Source organism: Lolium rigidum, chromosome 2 (assembly GCF_022539505.1).
Source record: "Lolium rigidum isolate FL_2022 chromosome 2, APGP_CSIRO_Lrig_0.1, whole genome shotgun sequence".
NCBI classification, from domain to species: Eukaryota; Viridiplantae; Streptophyta; class Magnoliopsida; order Poales; family Poaceae; genus Lolium; species Lolium rigidum.
This window is the reverse complement of record NC_061509.1, coordinates 274185957-274203332: the sequence shown is the minus strand read 5'-3', so window position 1 is coordinate 274203332 and position 17376 is coordinate 274185957. Positions and strand designations below refer to the sequence as shown.

At 42.7% G+C, this 17376-nt stretch overlaps 1 protein-coding gene across 1 annotated transcript; it reads left to right on the top strand.

The window, feature by feature from the left end:
- Positions 1-13712: 13712 nt before the first annotated feature.
- Positions 13713-15751, top strand: LOC124688823 (quinone oxidoreductase PIG3-like). Its single transcript, XM_047222450.1, has 6 exons — positions 13713-14035; positions 14133-14312; positions 14626-14707; positions 14798-14905; positions 15039-15197; positions 15350-15751. Exons 1-6 carry the CDS (start codon positions 13772-13774, stop codon positions 15544-15546), a joined length of 990 nt encoding a protein of 329 aa, XP_047078406.1. The 5' UTR covers positions 13713-13771; the 3' UTR covers positions 15547-15751.
- The last annotated feature ends 1625 nt before the right edge of the window (positions 15752-17376 follow it).

Below are 17376 nucleotides of genomic sequence, written 5' to 3'. Positions count from 1 at the left end.
TGTGATTACCTTATACTTGTTTCAAGTTGAGTTATATGAGGAAGTTGTTTACTATAATGTCTTGTGTGAATGAATATGATGCTTCTTGTCCGTATTTTATTTATCGACTCTTCACTCCATAAACATGTGGTCCTGTTTATTGAGTTCAGTCTCGCTTGGGGACAAGCGAAGTCTAAGCTTGGGGGGAGTTGATACGTCCAATTTGCATCACTATTTTATATCATAATTTGCTGTTATTCATTGATATATTTCATATTGGGACACAATACTTATGTTATTTCATCTATTTTGCATGTTTCATCATTATTGGAGGATCAAGCACCGGAGCTAGGATTCTGCGGGAAAAAGCACCGTCAGAACGCAATATTTCGGAAGATCAACTGTGGAAGGAAATTATACCAAAAATCCAATTTTTCAAGATGACGAAGGAAGCCGAAGGAGGAGCCAGGAGGACCCGTGGTGGGCCCACACCCTAGGGCGGCGCGGCCCATGGCTCCGGCCGCGCCGCCATGTGGTGTGGGGGGCCCACAGCCCCTTTCGCCTCCTTTTCTTCGCGAAACCCTTCGTCCCGAAGACCGAAGCCACAGAGGGTTCCTCACGAAGAGTTACAGCCGCCTCTGCGGGGCGGAGAACACCAGAGAGAAAAGAGCTCTCCGGCGGGCAGGAATCCGCCGGGGAAATTCCCTCCGGGAGGGGGAAATCGACGCCATCGTCACCGATATCGAGCTGGACATCATCTCCATCACCATCATCATCATCTCCACCATCATCACCGCCGTCTCCTCCGCAGCACCTCGTCACCGCTGTAGCAATTTGGGTTTGATCTTGATTGTTTGATAGGGGAAACTCTCCCGGTATCGATCTCTACTTGTTGTTGATGCTATTGAGTGAAACCATTGAACCAAGTTTATGTTCAGATTGTTATTCATCATCATATCACCTCTGATCATGTTCCATATGATGTCTTGTGAGTAGTTCGTTTAGTTCTTGAGGACATGGGTGAAGTCTAAATGTTAGTAGTGAACTATGGTTGAGTAATATTCAATGGTATGATATTTAAGTTGTGGTGTTATTCTTCTAGTGGTGTCATGTGAACGTCGACTACATGACACTTCACCATTTATGGGCCTAGGGGAATGCATCTTGTATTCGTTTGCCAATTGCGGGGTTGCCGGAGTGACAGAAACCTAAACCCCCGTTGGTATATCGATGCAGGAGGGATCGCAGGATCTCAGAGTTTAAGGTTGTGGTTAGATTTATCTTAATTACTTTCTTGTAGTTGCGGATGCTTGCAAGGGGTATAATCACAAGTATGTATTAGTCCTAGGAAGGGCGGTACATTAGCATAGGTTCACCCACACAACACTTATCATAACAATGAAGATTATTTAGCCGTATGTAGCGAAAGCACTAGACTAAAATCCCATGTGTCCTCGAGAACGTTTGGTCATTATAAGTAAACAAACCGGCTTGTCCTTTGTGCTAAAAAGGATTGGGCCACTCGCTGCAATTGTTACTCTCGCACTTTACTTACTCGTACTTTATTCAACCGTTACATCAAAACCCCCGAATACTTGTCTCGTGAGCATTTACAAGTGAATCCTTCATCGAAACCGCTTGTCAACACCTTCGCTCCTCGTTGGGATCGACATTCTTACTTATCGAAGATACTACGATACACCCCCTATACTTGTGGGTCATCAAGACTATTTTCCGGCGCCGTTGCCGGGAGTGAAGCGCTATTGGTAAGTGGAATTGGTAAGAAAAACCTTTACTCGTTTGTGCTGATTTTATTTCTGCCTCGCTGCTATAAGTCATTATGGAGAGATCTTCTCTTCAATTTCTATTTGGGAAATCTACTACTACCGCAACGGTAGTGGATGAGGCGCCAGGTGAGGAAGTGATACCATATAAAATACCTATGAAAATTATTGAACGTGTTATGGATAACCGCTATGAAGGGGATGGAACTGTCCACCCCGGAGATCATTTATTGTTCTTGCATGAATTATGCGGTTTATTCAAGTGTGCAGTATTGCTATGGATGAAGTGAGGAAGAAACTATTCTTTTTATCGTTGTCCGGTAAGGCGGCGCATTGGTATAAATTCATCGGATAATGGGGACTCTCTTGAATGGAATGATATTGTGCCCCGGTTTTATTCTAAGTTCTATCCTCCAAGTGAAATTCACAAGGATCGGAATCGCATATATAATTTTTGGCCTCATGATGGAGAGAGTATTGCCCAAGCTTGGGGGAGATTGAAGTCTTTAATGCTCAAATGCCCCATTCATGAGCTTCCTGGTAATGTTATTATTGATAATTTCTATGCAAGACTTTCTTTTCAAGACAAGACCTAGACTTATCATAGGTTCACCCACACAACACTTATCATAACAATGAAGATTATTTAGCCGTATGTAGCGAAAGCACTAGACTAAAATCCCATGTGTCCTCGAGAACGTTTGGTCATTATAAGTAAACAAACCGGCTTGTCCTTTGTGCTAAAAGGATTGGGCCACTCGCTGCAATTGTTACTCTCGCACTTTACTTACTCGTACTTTATTCAATCGTTACATCAAAACCCCCGAATACTTGTCTCGTGAGCATTTACAGTGAATCCTTCATCGAAACTGCTTGTCAACACCTTCTGCTCCTCGTTGGGATCGACATTCTTACTTATCGAAGATACTACGATAAACCCCCTATACTTGTGGGTCATCAATAATGTCTACTATTCCATGGAAATGTAGTCAAACCAGAACACCAAATATTTTTGTCAAGGATGATACACTATGGATTTGACGTGCTTTGAATTAGGAAATACGACACATGCAAAATGTCACTTTTTCTTTGTATGAAGAACACATGGATTCACCATACATCTTCCATTCAAGATTTTGTTGGAGATATGCCCAAGAGGCAATAATAAAAGTGGTTATTATATATCTTTATGTTTATGATGAATGTTTATATACCATGCTATAATTGTATTAACCGAAACATTGATACATGTGTGATATATAAACAACAAAGAGTCCCTAGTATACCTCTTAACTAGCTTGTTGATTAATGGATGATTAGTTTCATAATCATGAACATTGGATGTTATTAATAACAAGGTTATATCATTATATGAATGATGTAATGGACACACCCAATTAAGCGTAGCATAAGATCACGTCATTAAGTTATTTGCTATAAGCTTTCGATACATAGTTACCTAGTCCTTATGACCATGAGATCATGTAAATCGCTTATACCGGAAAGGTACTTTGATTACATCAAACGCCACTGCGTAAATGGGTGGTTATAAAGGTGGGATTAAGTATCCGGAAAGTATGAGTTGAGGCATATGGATCAACAAGTGGGATTTGTCCATCCCGATGACGGATAGATATACTCGGCCCTCTCGGTGGAATATCGTCTAATGTCTTGCAAGCATATGAATAAGTTCATAAGAGACCACATACCACGGTACGAGTAAAGAGTACTTGTCAAGAGACGAGGTTGAACAAGGTATAGAGTGATACCGATGATCAAACCTCGGACAAGTAAAATATCGTGTGACAAAGGGAATTGGTATCGTATGTGAATGGTTCATTCGATCACTAAAGTCATCGTTGAATATGTGGGAGCCATTATGGATCTCCAGATCCCGCTATTGGTTATTGGTCAGAGAGAGTACTCAACCATGTCCACATAGTTCACGAACCGTAGGGTGACACACTTAACGTTTGATGTTGAAATGGTAGAACTTGAATATGGAATGGAGTTCGAAGTATTGTTCGAAGTCTCGGATGGGATCCCGGACATCACGAGGAGTTCCGGAATGGTCCGGAGAATAAGATTCATATATAGGAAGTCATATTCCAAGTTTGGAAATGATCCGGTGCATTTATGGAAGGTTCTAGAAGGTTCTAGAAAAGTCCGGAAGAAATCACTTTGGAAGGCGGAGTCCCGAAGGGACTCCACCACCCATGGCCGGCCAACCCTAGGGGTGGAGTCTCAGGTGGACTCCACCTAAGGTGGCCGGCCACCCCCTCCCAAGGGAAAGTGGGAATCCCACCTCTAGTGGGAGTCCTAGCTTGGGTAGGTTTCATGCCATATGGAAGGTTTTGGTTTGGGGTCTTATTCGAAGACTTGTAGACCAACTCTTGGGTGTTCCACCTATATAATGAGGGCCAAGGGAGGGGGCCGGCCACACCAAAGCCATTGTGGCCGCACCCCCTATAGTGGCCGGCCACCACCCCTCTCCCAAACCCTAGCCGCCCCTCTCCTCCACTTCTCCCGCATACGCTTAGCGAAGCTCTGCCCGAGATCTCCATCGCCACCGCCACCACGCCGTCGTGCTGCCGGATTCAAGGAGGAGCTACTACTTCCGCTGCCCGCTGGAACGGGGAGAAGGACGTCGTCTTCATCAACACCGAACGTGTGACCAAGTACGGAGGTGCTGCCCGATTGTGGCACCGTGATCAAGATCTTCTACGCGCTTTTGCAAGCGGCAAGTGAACATCTACCGTAGCAACAAGAGCCTACTCTTGTAGGCTTTGGAAATCTTCAAGGGTGAGTCTTGATCATCCCCTCGTTGCTCCCGTCTTCTAGATTGCATCTTGGCTTGGATTGCGTTCTCGTGGTAGGAAATTTTTTGTTTTCTATGCAACGTTATCCTACAGTGGTATCAGAGCCGTGTCTATGCATAGATGGTTGCACGAGTAGAACACAATGGTTTGTGGGCGTTGATGCTTATGTTATCTTTAGTTTGAGTACTTTGCATCTTTGTGGCATAGTGGGATGAAGCGACTCGGGCTAACTTTACATGACCGCGTTCATGAGATTTGCTCCACGCTCGACATGCAACTTGTATTGCATAAGTGGCTTTGCGGGTGTCTGTCTCTCCCACTATAGTGAAGATTCAATTTACTCTTCTATTGACAACACTAGTATCACCGTTGTGGTTCATGTTCGTAGGTAGATTAGATCTCTCTCGAAAACCCTAAACCACGTAAAATATGCAAACCAAATTAGAGACGTCTAACTTGTTTTTGCAGGGTTTGGTGATGTGATATGGCCATAATGTGATGATGAATATGTATGAGATGATCATTATTGTATTGTGGCAACCGGCAGGAGCCTTATGGTTGTCTTTAAATTTCATGTTGAGTAGTATTTCAAAGAAGTTCTAATAGTTGCTACATGGGAGAACAATCATGAAGACGGCGCCATTGACCTTGACGCTACGCCGACGATGATGGAGATCATGCCCGATGATGATGGAGATCATGTCCGTGCTTTGGAGATGAAGATCAAAGGCGCAAAGACAAAAGGGCCATATCATATCACATATGAACCGCATGTGATGTTAATCCTTTTATGCATCTTATTTTGCTTAGATCGCGACGGTAGCATTATAAGATGATCCCTCTCACTGAAATATCAAGATAATAAAGTGTTCATCCTTAGTAGCACCGTTGCCAAGACTTCTCGTTTCGAAGCATCTCGTGATGATCGGATGTGATAGAATCAACAAGTGCATACAACGGGTGCAAGCCAGTTTTGCACATGCGGATACTAAGGTGGCCTTGACGAACCTAGCATGTACATACATGGTCTCGGAACACGTGATACCGAAAGGTAGAGCATGAATCATATGATTGATATGATGAACACTTTGAGTGTTCGCCATTGAAATTACATCTTGTCTCGTGATGATCGGACTTAGGTGTGGTGGATTTGGTTCGTGTGATCAATAAGACAATTCGAGGGATATTGTTTTGAGTGGGATTTCACCTAGTTTTTTAATTATGTTGAATTAAAATTTGAACTCAATTTGTCATAAACTTAGTCTAAACTATTGCAAATATAGGTTGTAGATATGGCGTCCCCAATCAATTTTAACCAGTTCCTAGAGAAAGAAAAGCTTAAGGGCAACGGTAGCAACTTCACCGACTGGTTCCGTCATGTGAGGATTTTCCTCGCTGGTGGAAATCTGCAATATGTGCTTGATGCACCGCTAGGTGACCCTCCTGCAGAAACTGAAACCGATGAAGTAAATAATGTTTATGCAACTCGGAAAACTCGGTACTCTCAAGTTCAGTGTGCCATCCTATGCAGTCTGGAAGTCGATCTTCAAAAACATTTTGAGCACCACGATCCACATGAGTTGATAAAAGAGTTGAAGACTATTTTTGAAACTCATGCGGCCGTGCAATGCTATGAAGCATCGAAACACTTCTTCAGTTGCATGATGGAAGAAGGTAGCTCCGTTAGTGAGCACATGCTCGTTATGACGGGCATGCGAAGAAACTCAGTGACTTGGAAATAGTTATTCCTAACAGACTGGGGATTAATCGTATCCTTCAATCACTGCCACCTAGTTACAAGAACTTTGTGATGAACTACAATATGCAGAACATGAACAAAGAGTTACCTAAACTCTTCTCCATGCTTAAAGCCGCCGAGATTGAGATCAAGAAAGAGCACCAAGTGTTGATGGTCAACAAGACCACCAGCTTTCAAGAAACATGGCAAGTCTAAAGGCAAATTCAAGAAGGGTGGCAAGAAAGCTGCCACGCCTCCCGTGAAACCTAGGACTAGCCCTAAACCCGATGCCGAGTGCTATTACCGCAAGGAGAAGGGACACCGGAAGCGTAATTGCTCCAAGTATTTGGCGGATCCGAAGAGCGGCCTTGTCAAGAAGAAGAAAGAAGGTATATCTCGATATACATGTTATAGATGTTTATCTTACTCGGTTCTCGTACTAGTACCTGGGTATTTGATACTCGGTTCGGTTGCTCATATTTGTAACTCGAAACGAGAACTAAAGAATAAACGAAGACTACTAAAGGAAGTGACGATGCGCGTTGGAAATGGATCCAAAGTCGATGTGATCGCTGTCGGCACACTTCCTCTACATCTACCTTCGGGATTAGTTTTAAGCCTAAATAATTGTTATTTTGTACCCGCGTTGAGCATGAACATTATATCTGGATCTTGTTTAATGCAAGACGGTTATTCATTCAAGTCTGAGAATAATGGTTGTTCTATTTTTATGAATAATATCTTTTATGGTCAAGCACCTGAAAAGAATGGCTTATTTCTGTTAGATCTCGATAGTAGTGATACACATATACATAACATTGATGCTAAGCGAATTAAATTAAATGATAATTCTACTTATATGTGGCACTGTCGTCTTGGTCATATTGGAGTGAAACGCATGAAGAAACTCCATACCGATGGATTACTTGAATCACTTGACTTTGAGTCACTTGATAGATGCGAAGCATGTCTAATGGGAAAAATGACTAAGACTCCATTCTCTGGTATTACGGAGCGAGCTACAAACTTATTGGAAATCCTACATACCGATGTGTGTGGACCAATGAGTGTAGCCTCGCGCGGTGGTTATCGTTATGTTCTAACCTTCACAGATGATCTGAGTAGATATGGGTATATCTATTTCATGAAACATAAATCCGAAACTTTTGAGAAGTTTAAGGAATTCCAAAGTGAAGTAGAAAATCAACGTAACAAGAAGATCAAATTTCTACGATCTGATCGCGGAGGTGAATATCTCGAGTTATGAGTTTGGCATGCATTTAAAGAAATGCGGAATACTTTCACAATTGACACCGCCGGGAACACCACAACGTAACGGTGTGTCCGAACGTCGTAATCGAACTCTCTTAGATATGGTTCGTTCTATGATGTCTCTTACTCGATTTGCCGTTATCATTTTGGAGTTATGCATTAGAGACAGACTCGCATTCACTTTAAATAGAGCACCATCAAAATCCGTTGAAACGACACCGTATGAATTATGGTTTAACAAGAAACCTAAGCTGTCGTTCCTTAAAGTTTGGGGTTGCGAAGCCTATGTAAAGAAGTAACAACCGGACAAGCTAGAACCCAAAGCGGAGAAATGCGTCTTCATAGGATACCCTAAGGAAACTATAGGGTACACTTTCTATCATAGATCCGAAGGCAAAATCTTTGTTGCTAAGAACGGAACCTTTCTTGAGAAAGAATTTCTCACTAAAGAAATGACTGAAAGAAAAGTAGAACTCGATGAGATTGATGAATCTTCACTAGTTGATCAGAGTAGCGCAGTACCGGAAATTGTTCCTGTGCCGCCTACACCGACAACAGAGGAAGCTAATGATAATGATTATGAAACTTCAAACGTGATAGCTACTGAACCTCGCAGATCGACAAGGGAACGTGCCACTCCTGATTGGTATGATCCTTGTCTAAATGTCATGATTGTGGACAACAATGATGAGGACCCTGCGACGTATGAAGAAGCGATGATGAGCCCAAATTCCAACAAATGGCAAGAAGCCATGAAATCCGAAATGGGATCCATGTATGATAACAAAGTGTGGACTTTGGTAGACTTACCTGATAGCCGAAAGGCTGTCGAGAACAAATGGATCTTCAAGAGAAAAACAGATGCGGATGGTAATATTACTGTCTATAAAGCTCGACTTGTCGCAAAGGGTTTCCGACAAATTCAAGGTGTTGACTACGATGAGACTTTCTCACTTGTAGCGAAGCTAAAATGTGTGAGGATTTTGTTAGCAATAGCTGCATTTTTCGATTATGAGATTTGGCAGATGGATGTCAAAACAGCGTTCCTTAATGGAGACATTGAGGAAGAGTTGTATATGGTACAGCCCAAAGGTTTTGTCGATCATAAAAATGCTGACAAAGTATGCAAACTTCAGCGTTCAATTTATGGACTGAAGCAAGCATCGAGAAGTTGGAACCGACGCTTTGATAAGGTGATCAAAGACTTCGGGTTTATACAGTGTCATGGAGAGGCCTGTATTTACAAGAAAGTGAGTGGGAGCTCTGTAGCATTCCTGATATTATATGTAGATGGCATATTATTGATTGGGAATGATATATAACTATTAAGCAGTGTAACAGGTTATTTGAATAATAGTTTTTCAATGAAAGACCTTGGTGAAGTATCGTATATATTAGGCATCAAGATTTATAGAGATAGATCAAGACGTCTAATAGGGCTATCACAAAGTACATACCTGGACAAGATTCTAAAGAAGTTTAGAATGGACGAAAGTAAGAAAGGATTTTTACCTATGTTACCGAGCAAGGTATTGAGTAAGACTCAAGGACCGGCTACGGCGAGAAGAAAGAGAAAGGATGAGTCGGATCCCCTATGCCTCGAGCAAGTAGGCTCTATCATGTATGCCATGCTATGTACTAGACCGGATATAGCACATGCCGTCGGCTTGACTAGCGAGATATCAAAGTGATCCAGGAATGGAACACTGGACAGCGGTCAAGAATATCCCGAAGTACTTGAAAAGAACCAAGGATATGTTTCTTTGTTATGGAGGTGACCATGAGCTCGTTGTAACCAGTTACACCGATGCAAGTTGGAACACTGATCCTGATGACTCTAAGTCACAGTCTGGGTATGTGTTTATATTGAATGGTGCTGCAGATAGTCGGGCAAGCTCAAAGCAAGTGCACGGTGGCGAAGTCTTCAACGAATCGGAGTACATAGCGGCTTCGGAGGCTTCATCGAAGCGGTATGGATGAAGAGGTTCATTGTAGAGCTCGGTGTGGTTCCTAGTGCATTGGACCCATTAGTCATCTACTGTGACAACATGGGTGCCATCGCCAATGCACAAGAACCAAGGTCACAAAAGAGGCTGAAGCATATCAAGCTCCGTTTTCATTCGATTCGCGAGTACATCGAAGATGGAGAAGTAAAGATTTGCAAAGTACACACTGATCTGAATGTAGCAGATCCGTTGACTAAAGCTCTCCCTAGGGCAAAGCATGACCAACACCGTAATGCCATGGGTGTTAGGTATCTTACAATGTAATCTAGATTATTGACTCTAGTGCAAGTGGGAGACTGTTGGAGATATGCCCAAGAGGCAATAATAAAAGTGGTTATTATATATCTTTATGTTTATGATGAATGTTTATATACCATGCTATAATTGTATTAACCGAAACATTGATACATGTGTGATATATAAACAACAAAGAGTCCCTAGTATGCCTCTTAACTAGCTTGTTGATTAATGGATGATTAGTTTCATAATCATGAACATTGGATGTTATTAATAACAAGGTTATATCATTATATGAATGATGTAATGGACACACCCAATTAAGCGTAGCATAAGATCACGTCATTAAGTTATTTGCTATAAGCTTTCGATACATAGTTACCTAGTCCTTATGACCATGAGATCATGTAAATCACTTATATCGAAAAGGTACTTTGATTACATCAAACGCCACTCGCGTAAATGGGTGGTTATAAAGGTGGGATTAAGTATCCGGAAAGTATGAGTTGAGGCATATGGATCAACAGTGGGATTTGTCCATCCCGATGACTGGATAGATATACTCCGGGCCCTCTCGGTGGAATGTCGTCTAATGTCTTGCAAGCATATGAATAAGTTCATAAGAGACCACATACCACGGTACGAGTAAAGAGTACTTGTCGGAGACGAGGTTGAACAAGGTATAGAGTGATACCGATGATCAAACCTCGGACAAGTAAAATATCGTGTGACAAAGGGAATTGGTATCGTATGTGAATGGTTCATTCGATCACTAAAGTCATCGTTGAATATGTGGGAGCCATTATGGATCTCCAGATCCCGCTATTGGTTATTGGTCGGAGAGAGTACTTAACCATGTCCACATAGTTCACGAACCGTAGGGTGACACACTTAAGGTTTGATGTTGAAATGGTAGAACTTGAATATGGAATGGAGTTCGAAGTATTGTTCGAAGTCTCGGATGGGATCCCGAACATCACGAGGAGTTCCGGAATGGTCCGGAGAATAAGATTCATATATATGAAGTCATATTCCAAGTTTGGAAATGATCCGGTGCATTTATGGAAGGTTCTAGAAGGTTCTAGAAAAGTCCGGAAGAAATCACTTTGGAAGGCGGAGTCCCGAAGGGACTCCACCACCCATGGCCGGCCAACCCTAGGGGTGGAGTCCCAGGTGGACTCCACCTAAGGTGGCCGGCCACCCCCTCCCAAGGGAAAGTGGGAATCCCACCTCTAGTGGGAGTCCTAGCTTGGGTAGGTTTCATGCCATATGGAAGGTTTTGGTTTGGGATCTTATTCGAAGACTTGTAGACCAACTCTTGGGTGTTCCACCTATATAATGAGGGCCAAGGGGAGGGGGCCGGCCACACCAAAGCCATTGTGGCCGCACCCCCTATAGTGGCCGGCCACCACCCCCTCTCCCAAACCCTAGCCGCCCCTCTCCTCCACTTCTTCCGCATACGCTTAGCGAAGCTCTGCCCGAGATCTCCATCGCCACCGCCACCACGCCGTCGTGCTCGCCGGATTCAAGGAGGAGCTACTACTTCCGCTGCCCGCTGGAACGGGAGAAGGACGTCGTCTTCATCAACACCGAACGTGTGACCAAGTACGGAGGTGCTGCCCGATTGTGGCACCGTGATCAAGATCTTCTACGCGCTTTTGCAAGCGGCAAGTGAACATCTACCGCAGCAACAAGAGCCTACTCTTGTAGGCTTTGGAAATCTTCAAGGGTGAGTCTTGATCATCCCCTCGTTGCTCCCGTCTTCTAGATTGCATCTTGGCTTGGATTGCGTTCTCGCGGTAGGAATTTTTTTGTTTTCTATGCAACGTTATCCTACAGATTTGATGGCTTTGGTGCATATGCCTGAATCTTAAAAAGAACATCTACGAGGATCATGAAAAATATTGCCTTAGTTCATCCAAGAGCAAAAAGTAGTTCCCACATAGCATTGAAGGGAGAATGCTTTAGTTCCTCTATTTTACTTTTTTTCTTCTTTGGTTCATTTATGCAAAAAATATGGCTTTAGTTCATCCACGAGAAAATAAAATGCGCCATTGACTAGTGGATTAGGATTTACACTCTCAAATTCAATGTGAGAAATTTTTGAGTCTCATAAACTAGAACATAGGCGTCTAGAGGCTTCTTTGTGCCATTTGCTTTGCTTGAAAGAGGAAATTGTAGTATCCACCACGTTCTACTCCATGTGTTGCAGAAATCACTACTTGGACTGTTTTGTTTTTGCAGTTTCCACCATGTGGTGGTATAATCTGTTGCGGGTTTCACCATTTGGTCATCTAATCAATTATTCTAATCAATTATTCAGCTCCAATGAAAGAAAAAAATGATAGGATGGGCCCACATTTCAGTGCCTCAACTAATGTCAAAAGTTATACAACCTTTGAAAAATCATAAAAACTAATTAATCATCCAAAATTTATGACATTCTTGTGAATGCACACTAGGATGTAATGGACAAGTTTTATATGAAGCATTAAGGGCTACTCGAAAAAATAGTCTATATAGGTTTACTAATCAATTACTCGTGACACACTAAACACGTCATAGGAAAATACTTGTCCAATTTATTTTTGTAGATTCCTTAGAGGGTACAATAGGTACATCACGCCATATAAAGCATCTATAGAAAAATTCAAATTACTTGTCTACTTGTCTCTACTATGGATATATCTAGAAGTAAAATGTGTCTAGATACATTCATATTAGCGATAATTAATATGGATTGGAGGAAATATACTTTTTGACGTAGAATTATGTTCCAATGATCTCTTTAGGGGTTACGACTATTTGTCTCGATATTAGAAGAAAATAGTTTTAAGTAAAAAAGTGATGATATACATATAGAATGAAGTCTATTACATTATAGAGTGCATCCAAAAGAAAATATTTTCAGACCAATACTAAACTTTTTTATAAGTTTTGAAGTTTTTTAAAATCTAAACATTATAATCAGAGCATTGACACATGGAGCCCACTTATCAATTTTGCAACCAACATCGTTAAATAGTTGATTAGATGATTAGCTAAGTGGTGAAGTCTACAACAGATTAGGCCACCACATGGTGAAAATGCAAAGCATCTGAATAAGTGGTGGTTTATGCAACACATAGAGCAGGACATAGGACATGGTGGAAGTTGCAAGACACCTCCCTGATTATTGGAGACATGTGAGAAAAACAACAAATATATTTTGAAAACTGACAAACATAAGTACATATAAGAGTAGCTGGATTTTTACCTTGCAAAATGAACAAATTTTCATTTTCTCCTTGTTGTGCCTGCCCCATATAATTGTATTTTTATTGAAATTTTGTACTCGCTCCCTACCCAAAACAGATGTTCAACCATTTCTGTCTAGATAAACTTGAGCAGGTTTTTTTTGGGGACGGAGTGGTACAAGTTAGTACCAAGATAACATGTATTTCCTCCGTTTCATGAATACAAGACCACATCGTTTGTTGTGTCAAACTTTAACTAATGATTTTGTCAACCGAATATAAGTCATATGTTATTCAAAATAATTCAAAAATATACCATTGAAAGGTTTATTGAAATGTGCATCATATGATATAGTTTTGAATGACATGCAACTCATACTTGGTTGACCCAACTATTAATTAAAGTTTGTCTCAAAAAACAAAATGGCATTGTATACAACAACAGAGGGAGTACTTGCATGATTTATTCAATTTTCTGTAACATCACAATATGATTTCTGATATTTCTCAAATATCCGGTCCGTATACACTGATCAGAAATGGAATTTGAGATGTTTATAATCTGAGTATTAATGGGTATTAATGGGTTTTATTAATCTGAGTACAAGTAGAGCCAAGAGCAGAGCCGTGACACAGTGGCTCTGAACTTGGAGACGTGAGGAAGCAGGCAGCTGAACTCAGCAAGCGGACGAGGAGATCGATGACGATGAAGGCGGTGGTGATCTCGAGCCCCGGCGGGCCCGAGGCGCTAGAGGTGCGCGAGGTGGAGGACCTCCCGGCGCCGGGGGACGGCGAGGTGCTCGTCAAGGTGGCCGCCGCCGGCGTCAACCGCGCCGACACGGTCCAGCGGCAGGGCAAGTACCCGCCGCCGCCCGGCGCCTCCCTCTACCCGGGGCTCGAGTGCTCCGGCACCATCCTCGCGCTCGGGCCCAACGTTCCCCCGCGCTGGGCCGTCGGCGACCAGGTGCGGCACCTGCCCTCCGTGTCCCCATGGTGATTACCGCTGCTGCCCTGACTGGCCCTTAATTTTGTGCGTATGCCGTTGCCTTGCGCGCGCGCAGGTGTGCGCGCTGCTTACTGGCGGCGGGTATGCGGAGAAGGTGGTGGTGCCGGCGGGGCAGCTGCTCCCGGTGCCGGAGGGGGTGTCGCTGACGGACGCCGCAGGCTTGCCGGAGGTCGCGTGCACCGTCTGGTCCACCGTGTTCATGACCAGCCACCTCTCCCCCGGTGAATCGTTCCTTGTAAGAAATCTCCCTTGCTAATTTGTTCTCCGAGCGAGGTATGATTGAAAATGGCGCTGCAGTAGCTTCTTGGTCGCCCGAAATGGGACTGACTGCAAATCTCTTACACTGAGAATTGCTTCGGACCAAATGTCTTTGCTACTGAAGAAATTGGCATGCCTCGACTACTTGGAAAATAGAAAAGTAAATGATACGTATTCGAATAATAGGGTGTGAACTATTTTAGCAGTTACTGATATGCAAATGGATGCGTAATGTCCTGGACCCCTGGCTGTATTTGTTCCTGATAATTTGGTATCTCTAATGTATGCAGATCCATGGTGGATCAAGTGGAATTGGTACATTTGCCATACAGATTGCAAAGCACCTTGGTATTAAGGTGTTTGTTACTGCAGGTTTGTTAGTTACACACAGTATAACAGAAATAAGATATAGTAGTAACTTGTTTCTGAAATTGCGCTAGTAACTCTGTTATGCTATTCTAGGAAGCGAAGAAAAACTCGCTGCCTGCAAAGATTTAGGCGCCGATGTGTGTATAAACTACAAAACCGAAGACTTTGTAGCACGCATAAAAGAAGAGACGGATGGAAAGGGTATGATGCCACCCTGTTGTAATGACTGACACTTTATGTGTCCCTTTGTTGCTGCCAGCATCTAGTGTTTTACCAAGTCACGCCTGTCAAGTTTATATACATTATAACTATAATATAAAAATGCTTCTACCAGGTGTTGATGTCGTTCTGGACAATATCGGCGGATCTTATCTCCAACGCAATCTGAACACCTTAGCTGTTGATGGTAGACTCTTCATTATTGGTTTCATGGGAGGCGTTGTAACTGAAGTGAACCTAGCGGTTATGCTTGCCCGAAGACTGACCGTACAAGGTTCGATGGTTCTATCTGCAGCAACCAGCCTCTCTTAACTTTGCAATCTTAGGCCAGTGTTTGTATATTGTGCCATTGTGATATTTGACTGTACTATTCCTAAATGCCAACATCAATTTGCCACTTTTTAAAACTGCAATGATTTTGTGCAGCTGCTGGACTGCGTAACAGAGACATCACAAATAAAGCTCAGATTGTCAGCGAGGTGGAGAAAAATGTATGGCCAGCCGTTGTGTTGGGCAAGGTGAAGCCGGTGGTTTACAAGACATTTCCTCTATCTGAAGCAGCTGAATCTCACAAGCTGATGGAAACGAGCTCCCACATTGGCAAGATACTACTGATTCCATGATTGGGTATGTGTCGCGTGCGCTGGGAGACGCTGCGACCACTGTTTCTATGTTGAACTATGCACGGACATGTCTCTTTTTGGATTGTAAGTTGGATCTTGAAGTGCTGATGAAATATAGTACACAATAATTGTTGGAACTTTAAAGTCTTGTTGTTTTATGTAATGGGTGATTTGGGCACGAATAATTGCTTGTTTGAAGCCCCTAGCCTATTGTTCTTCATGATCATTGTTGTTCGATCATATCCTGCTTAGCATGATTGGGATCAAATGATGTAAACGATGATGCATGATTTTTTCCACTAAGATTACTTGCAGGAATTTAAATATTTAATAGGTATCTTTGATCGGGCGACGATGGTGTTTGAGCACTGTTCCCTTCTTGGAGGCGTCGTTTTTTGGAGAGTCTGTAATTCAGGTGTTGTCTTGGCGGTGGATGTACTGCTGTTGTTAGGCCTGTAACGGGACTTTTATTTCTTAGTTTTCTTTTCCTTTTTTTGGCTGTGTGCATCCGTAGTGCCATTAGGGTGGTGCGTTGTTGCAGAGGCTGGGTGTAATTGGTATCTTTTTGATATTAATATATTCCCTTTATCGAAAAAAAAAATTTAATAGGTTAATTGAGCACTGAATATTGGGGTGGGCCACCGAGGACAGAAACCGAACACACCCAGTGTGCCAGCAGCAGAATTTCACTGCAAGTGTTAAGAGACGTGACGAGCAATATAGGTCTTCCTCGCAAGAGATGAAGACAGACCCGTGGTCTTAATATGCTTAAGTCCCAAATGTCCGTAATCAGGTGGATTATTATCAGGTTCAAGAAGAAACAAAGTTTTCATCAGTGTATCTTATTTTTGAAAACACACACCAAAGCTTTGATAGTCCAAAACTCCAACTGTGTGCACAAATGGTCTTAGTGTTTGGCTGGAGACTAGGTATATGCATCGACCATATATAATGTAAAACCATACACTTGCTATGTGGCTATGAGAAATCTAGATCCAGTAATCGAAGTAGTTTGTTCCTTTTGATAACACAGAGGTATTTTTCCTACTCCATACACTTGGAGTACTATTTTCTAGTGGAAAAGGGTTCCATTTCAACAAATGAAATCCAACTTACAGAGCTTTTACAGTTCTTGGGGTATCACTGTATCAGAGGCAGTGCTAGCTCAGACATTTGCAAAACAGGTTGCTTGATCAAAAAACAAAACAAAACAAAATATAGTATGCAGCAAGGAACTGGAGAGAAACAACCTGCAGAAAGACATGCCACCATCTTCCATCAGCATCAGCAAGAGTTCTTCAAATCTCTTGGCCAGGTTAGCACTTGTATGCATCAGAGACAGAGAGCTTCCTTGTTTTCTGCCGAACTTATTATGTTCCCTGCACAAGGATAGTGGATGTCTTGACCTGCCGCCATTCCGCTGGCTGCATTCCCTTGGAGATCATTGACAGAACCAGGGCGATGTCTGACGCATGCTCCTGTCGGTGCTTGATGTCAATCGATTTCAGGTTCTTGCACCAGAAAATAGGCTGCGTGGAGGTACGGCCTCTTGAAGGTTGCTGGCTCCTCTTCCTACTCTTCTTAGCTGAGAACTGCGGTTCATGTACACATGTTTGTGCGAAGCTCACTTCATGTTAGACAGGTTAATGAACTATATATGAGGGAGGCAAATTAACCAATGGAAGTGCCATATTAATTTCGCATATGCATACCGTGCAGTGGTGCAATCCAAGATTCACCAAGTTGGGTGTGTTGGAGAGGATGCCTGTCAACGCCTGAAACCTCAATCCAACGTCGCATTCTTCCAGGAGCAGAGTCTTCAGGCTATGG

What these genes read in the sequence shown, in the direction of transcription:
- LOC124688823 (XM_047222450.1), top strand. Translation starts at nt 13,772, where the DNA reads ATGACGATGAAGGCGGTGGTGATCTCGAGCCCCGGCGGGCCCGAGGCG. An exon ending in GCTGGGCCGTCGGCGACCAG is followed by an intron (nt 14,036 to 14,132) that starts GTGCGGCACCTG and finishes GCGCGCGCGCAG; the next exon opens with GTGTGCGCGCTGCTTACTGG. An exon ending in TAAGGTGTTTGTTACTGCAG is followed by an intron (nt 14,708 to 14,797) that starts GTTTGTTAGTTA and finishes ATGCTATTCTAG; the next exon opens with GAAGCGAAGAAAAACTCGCT.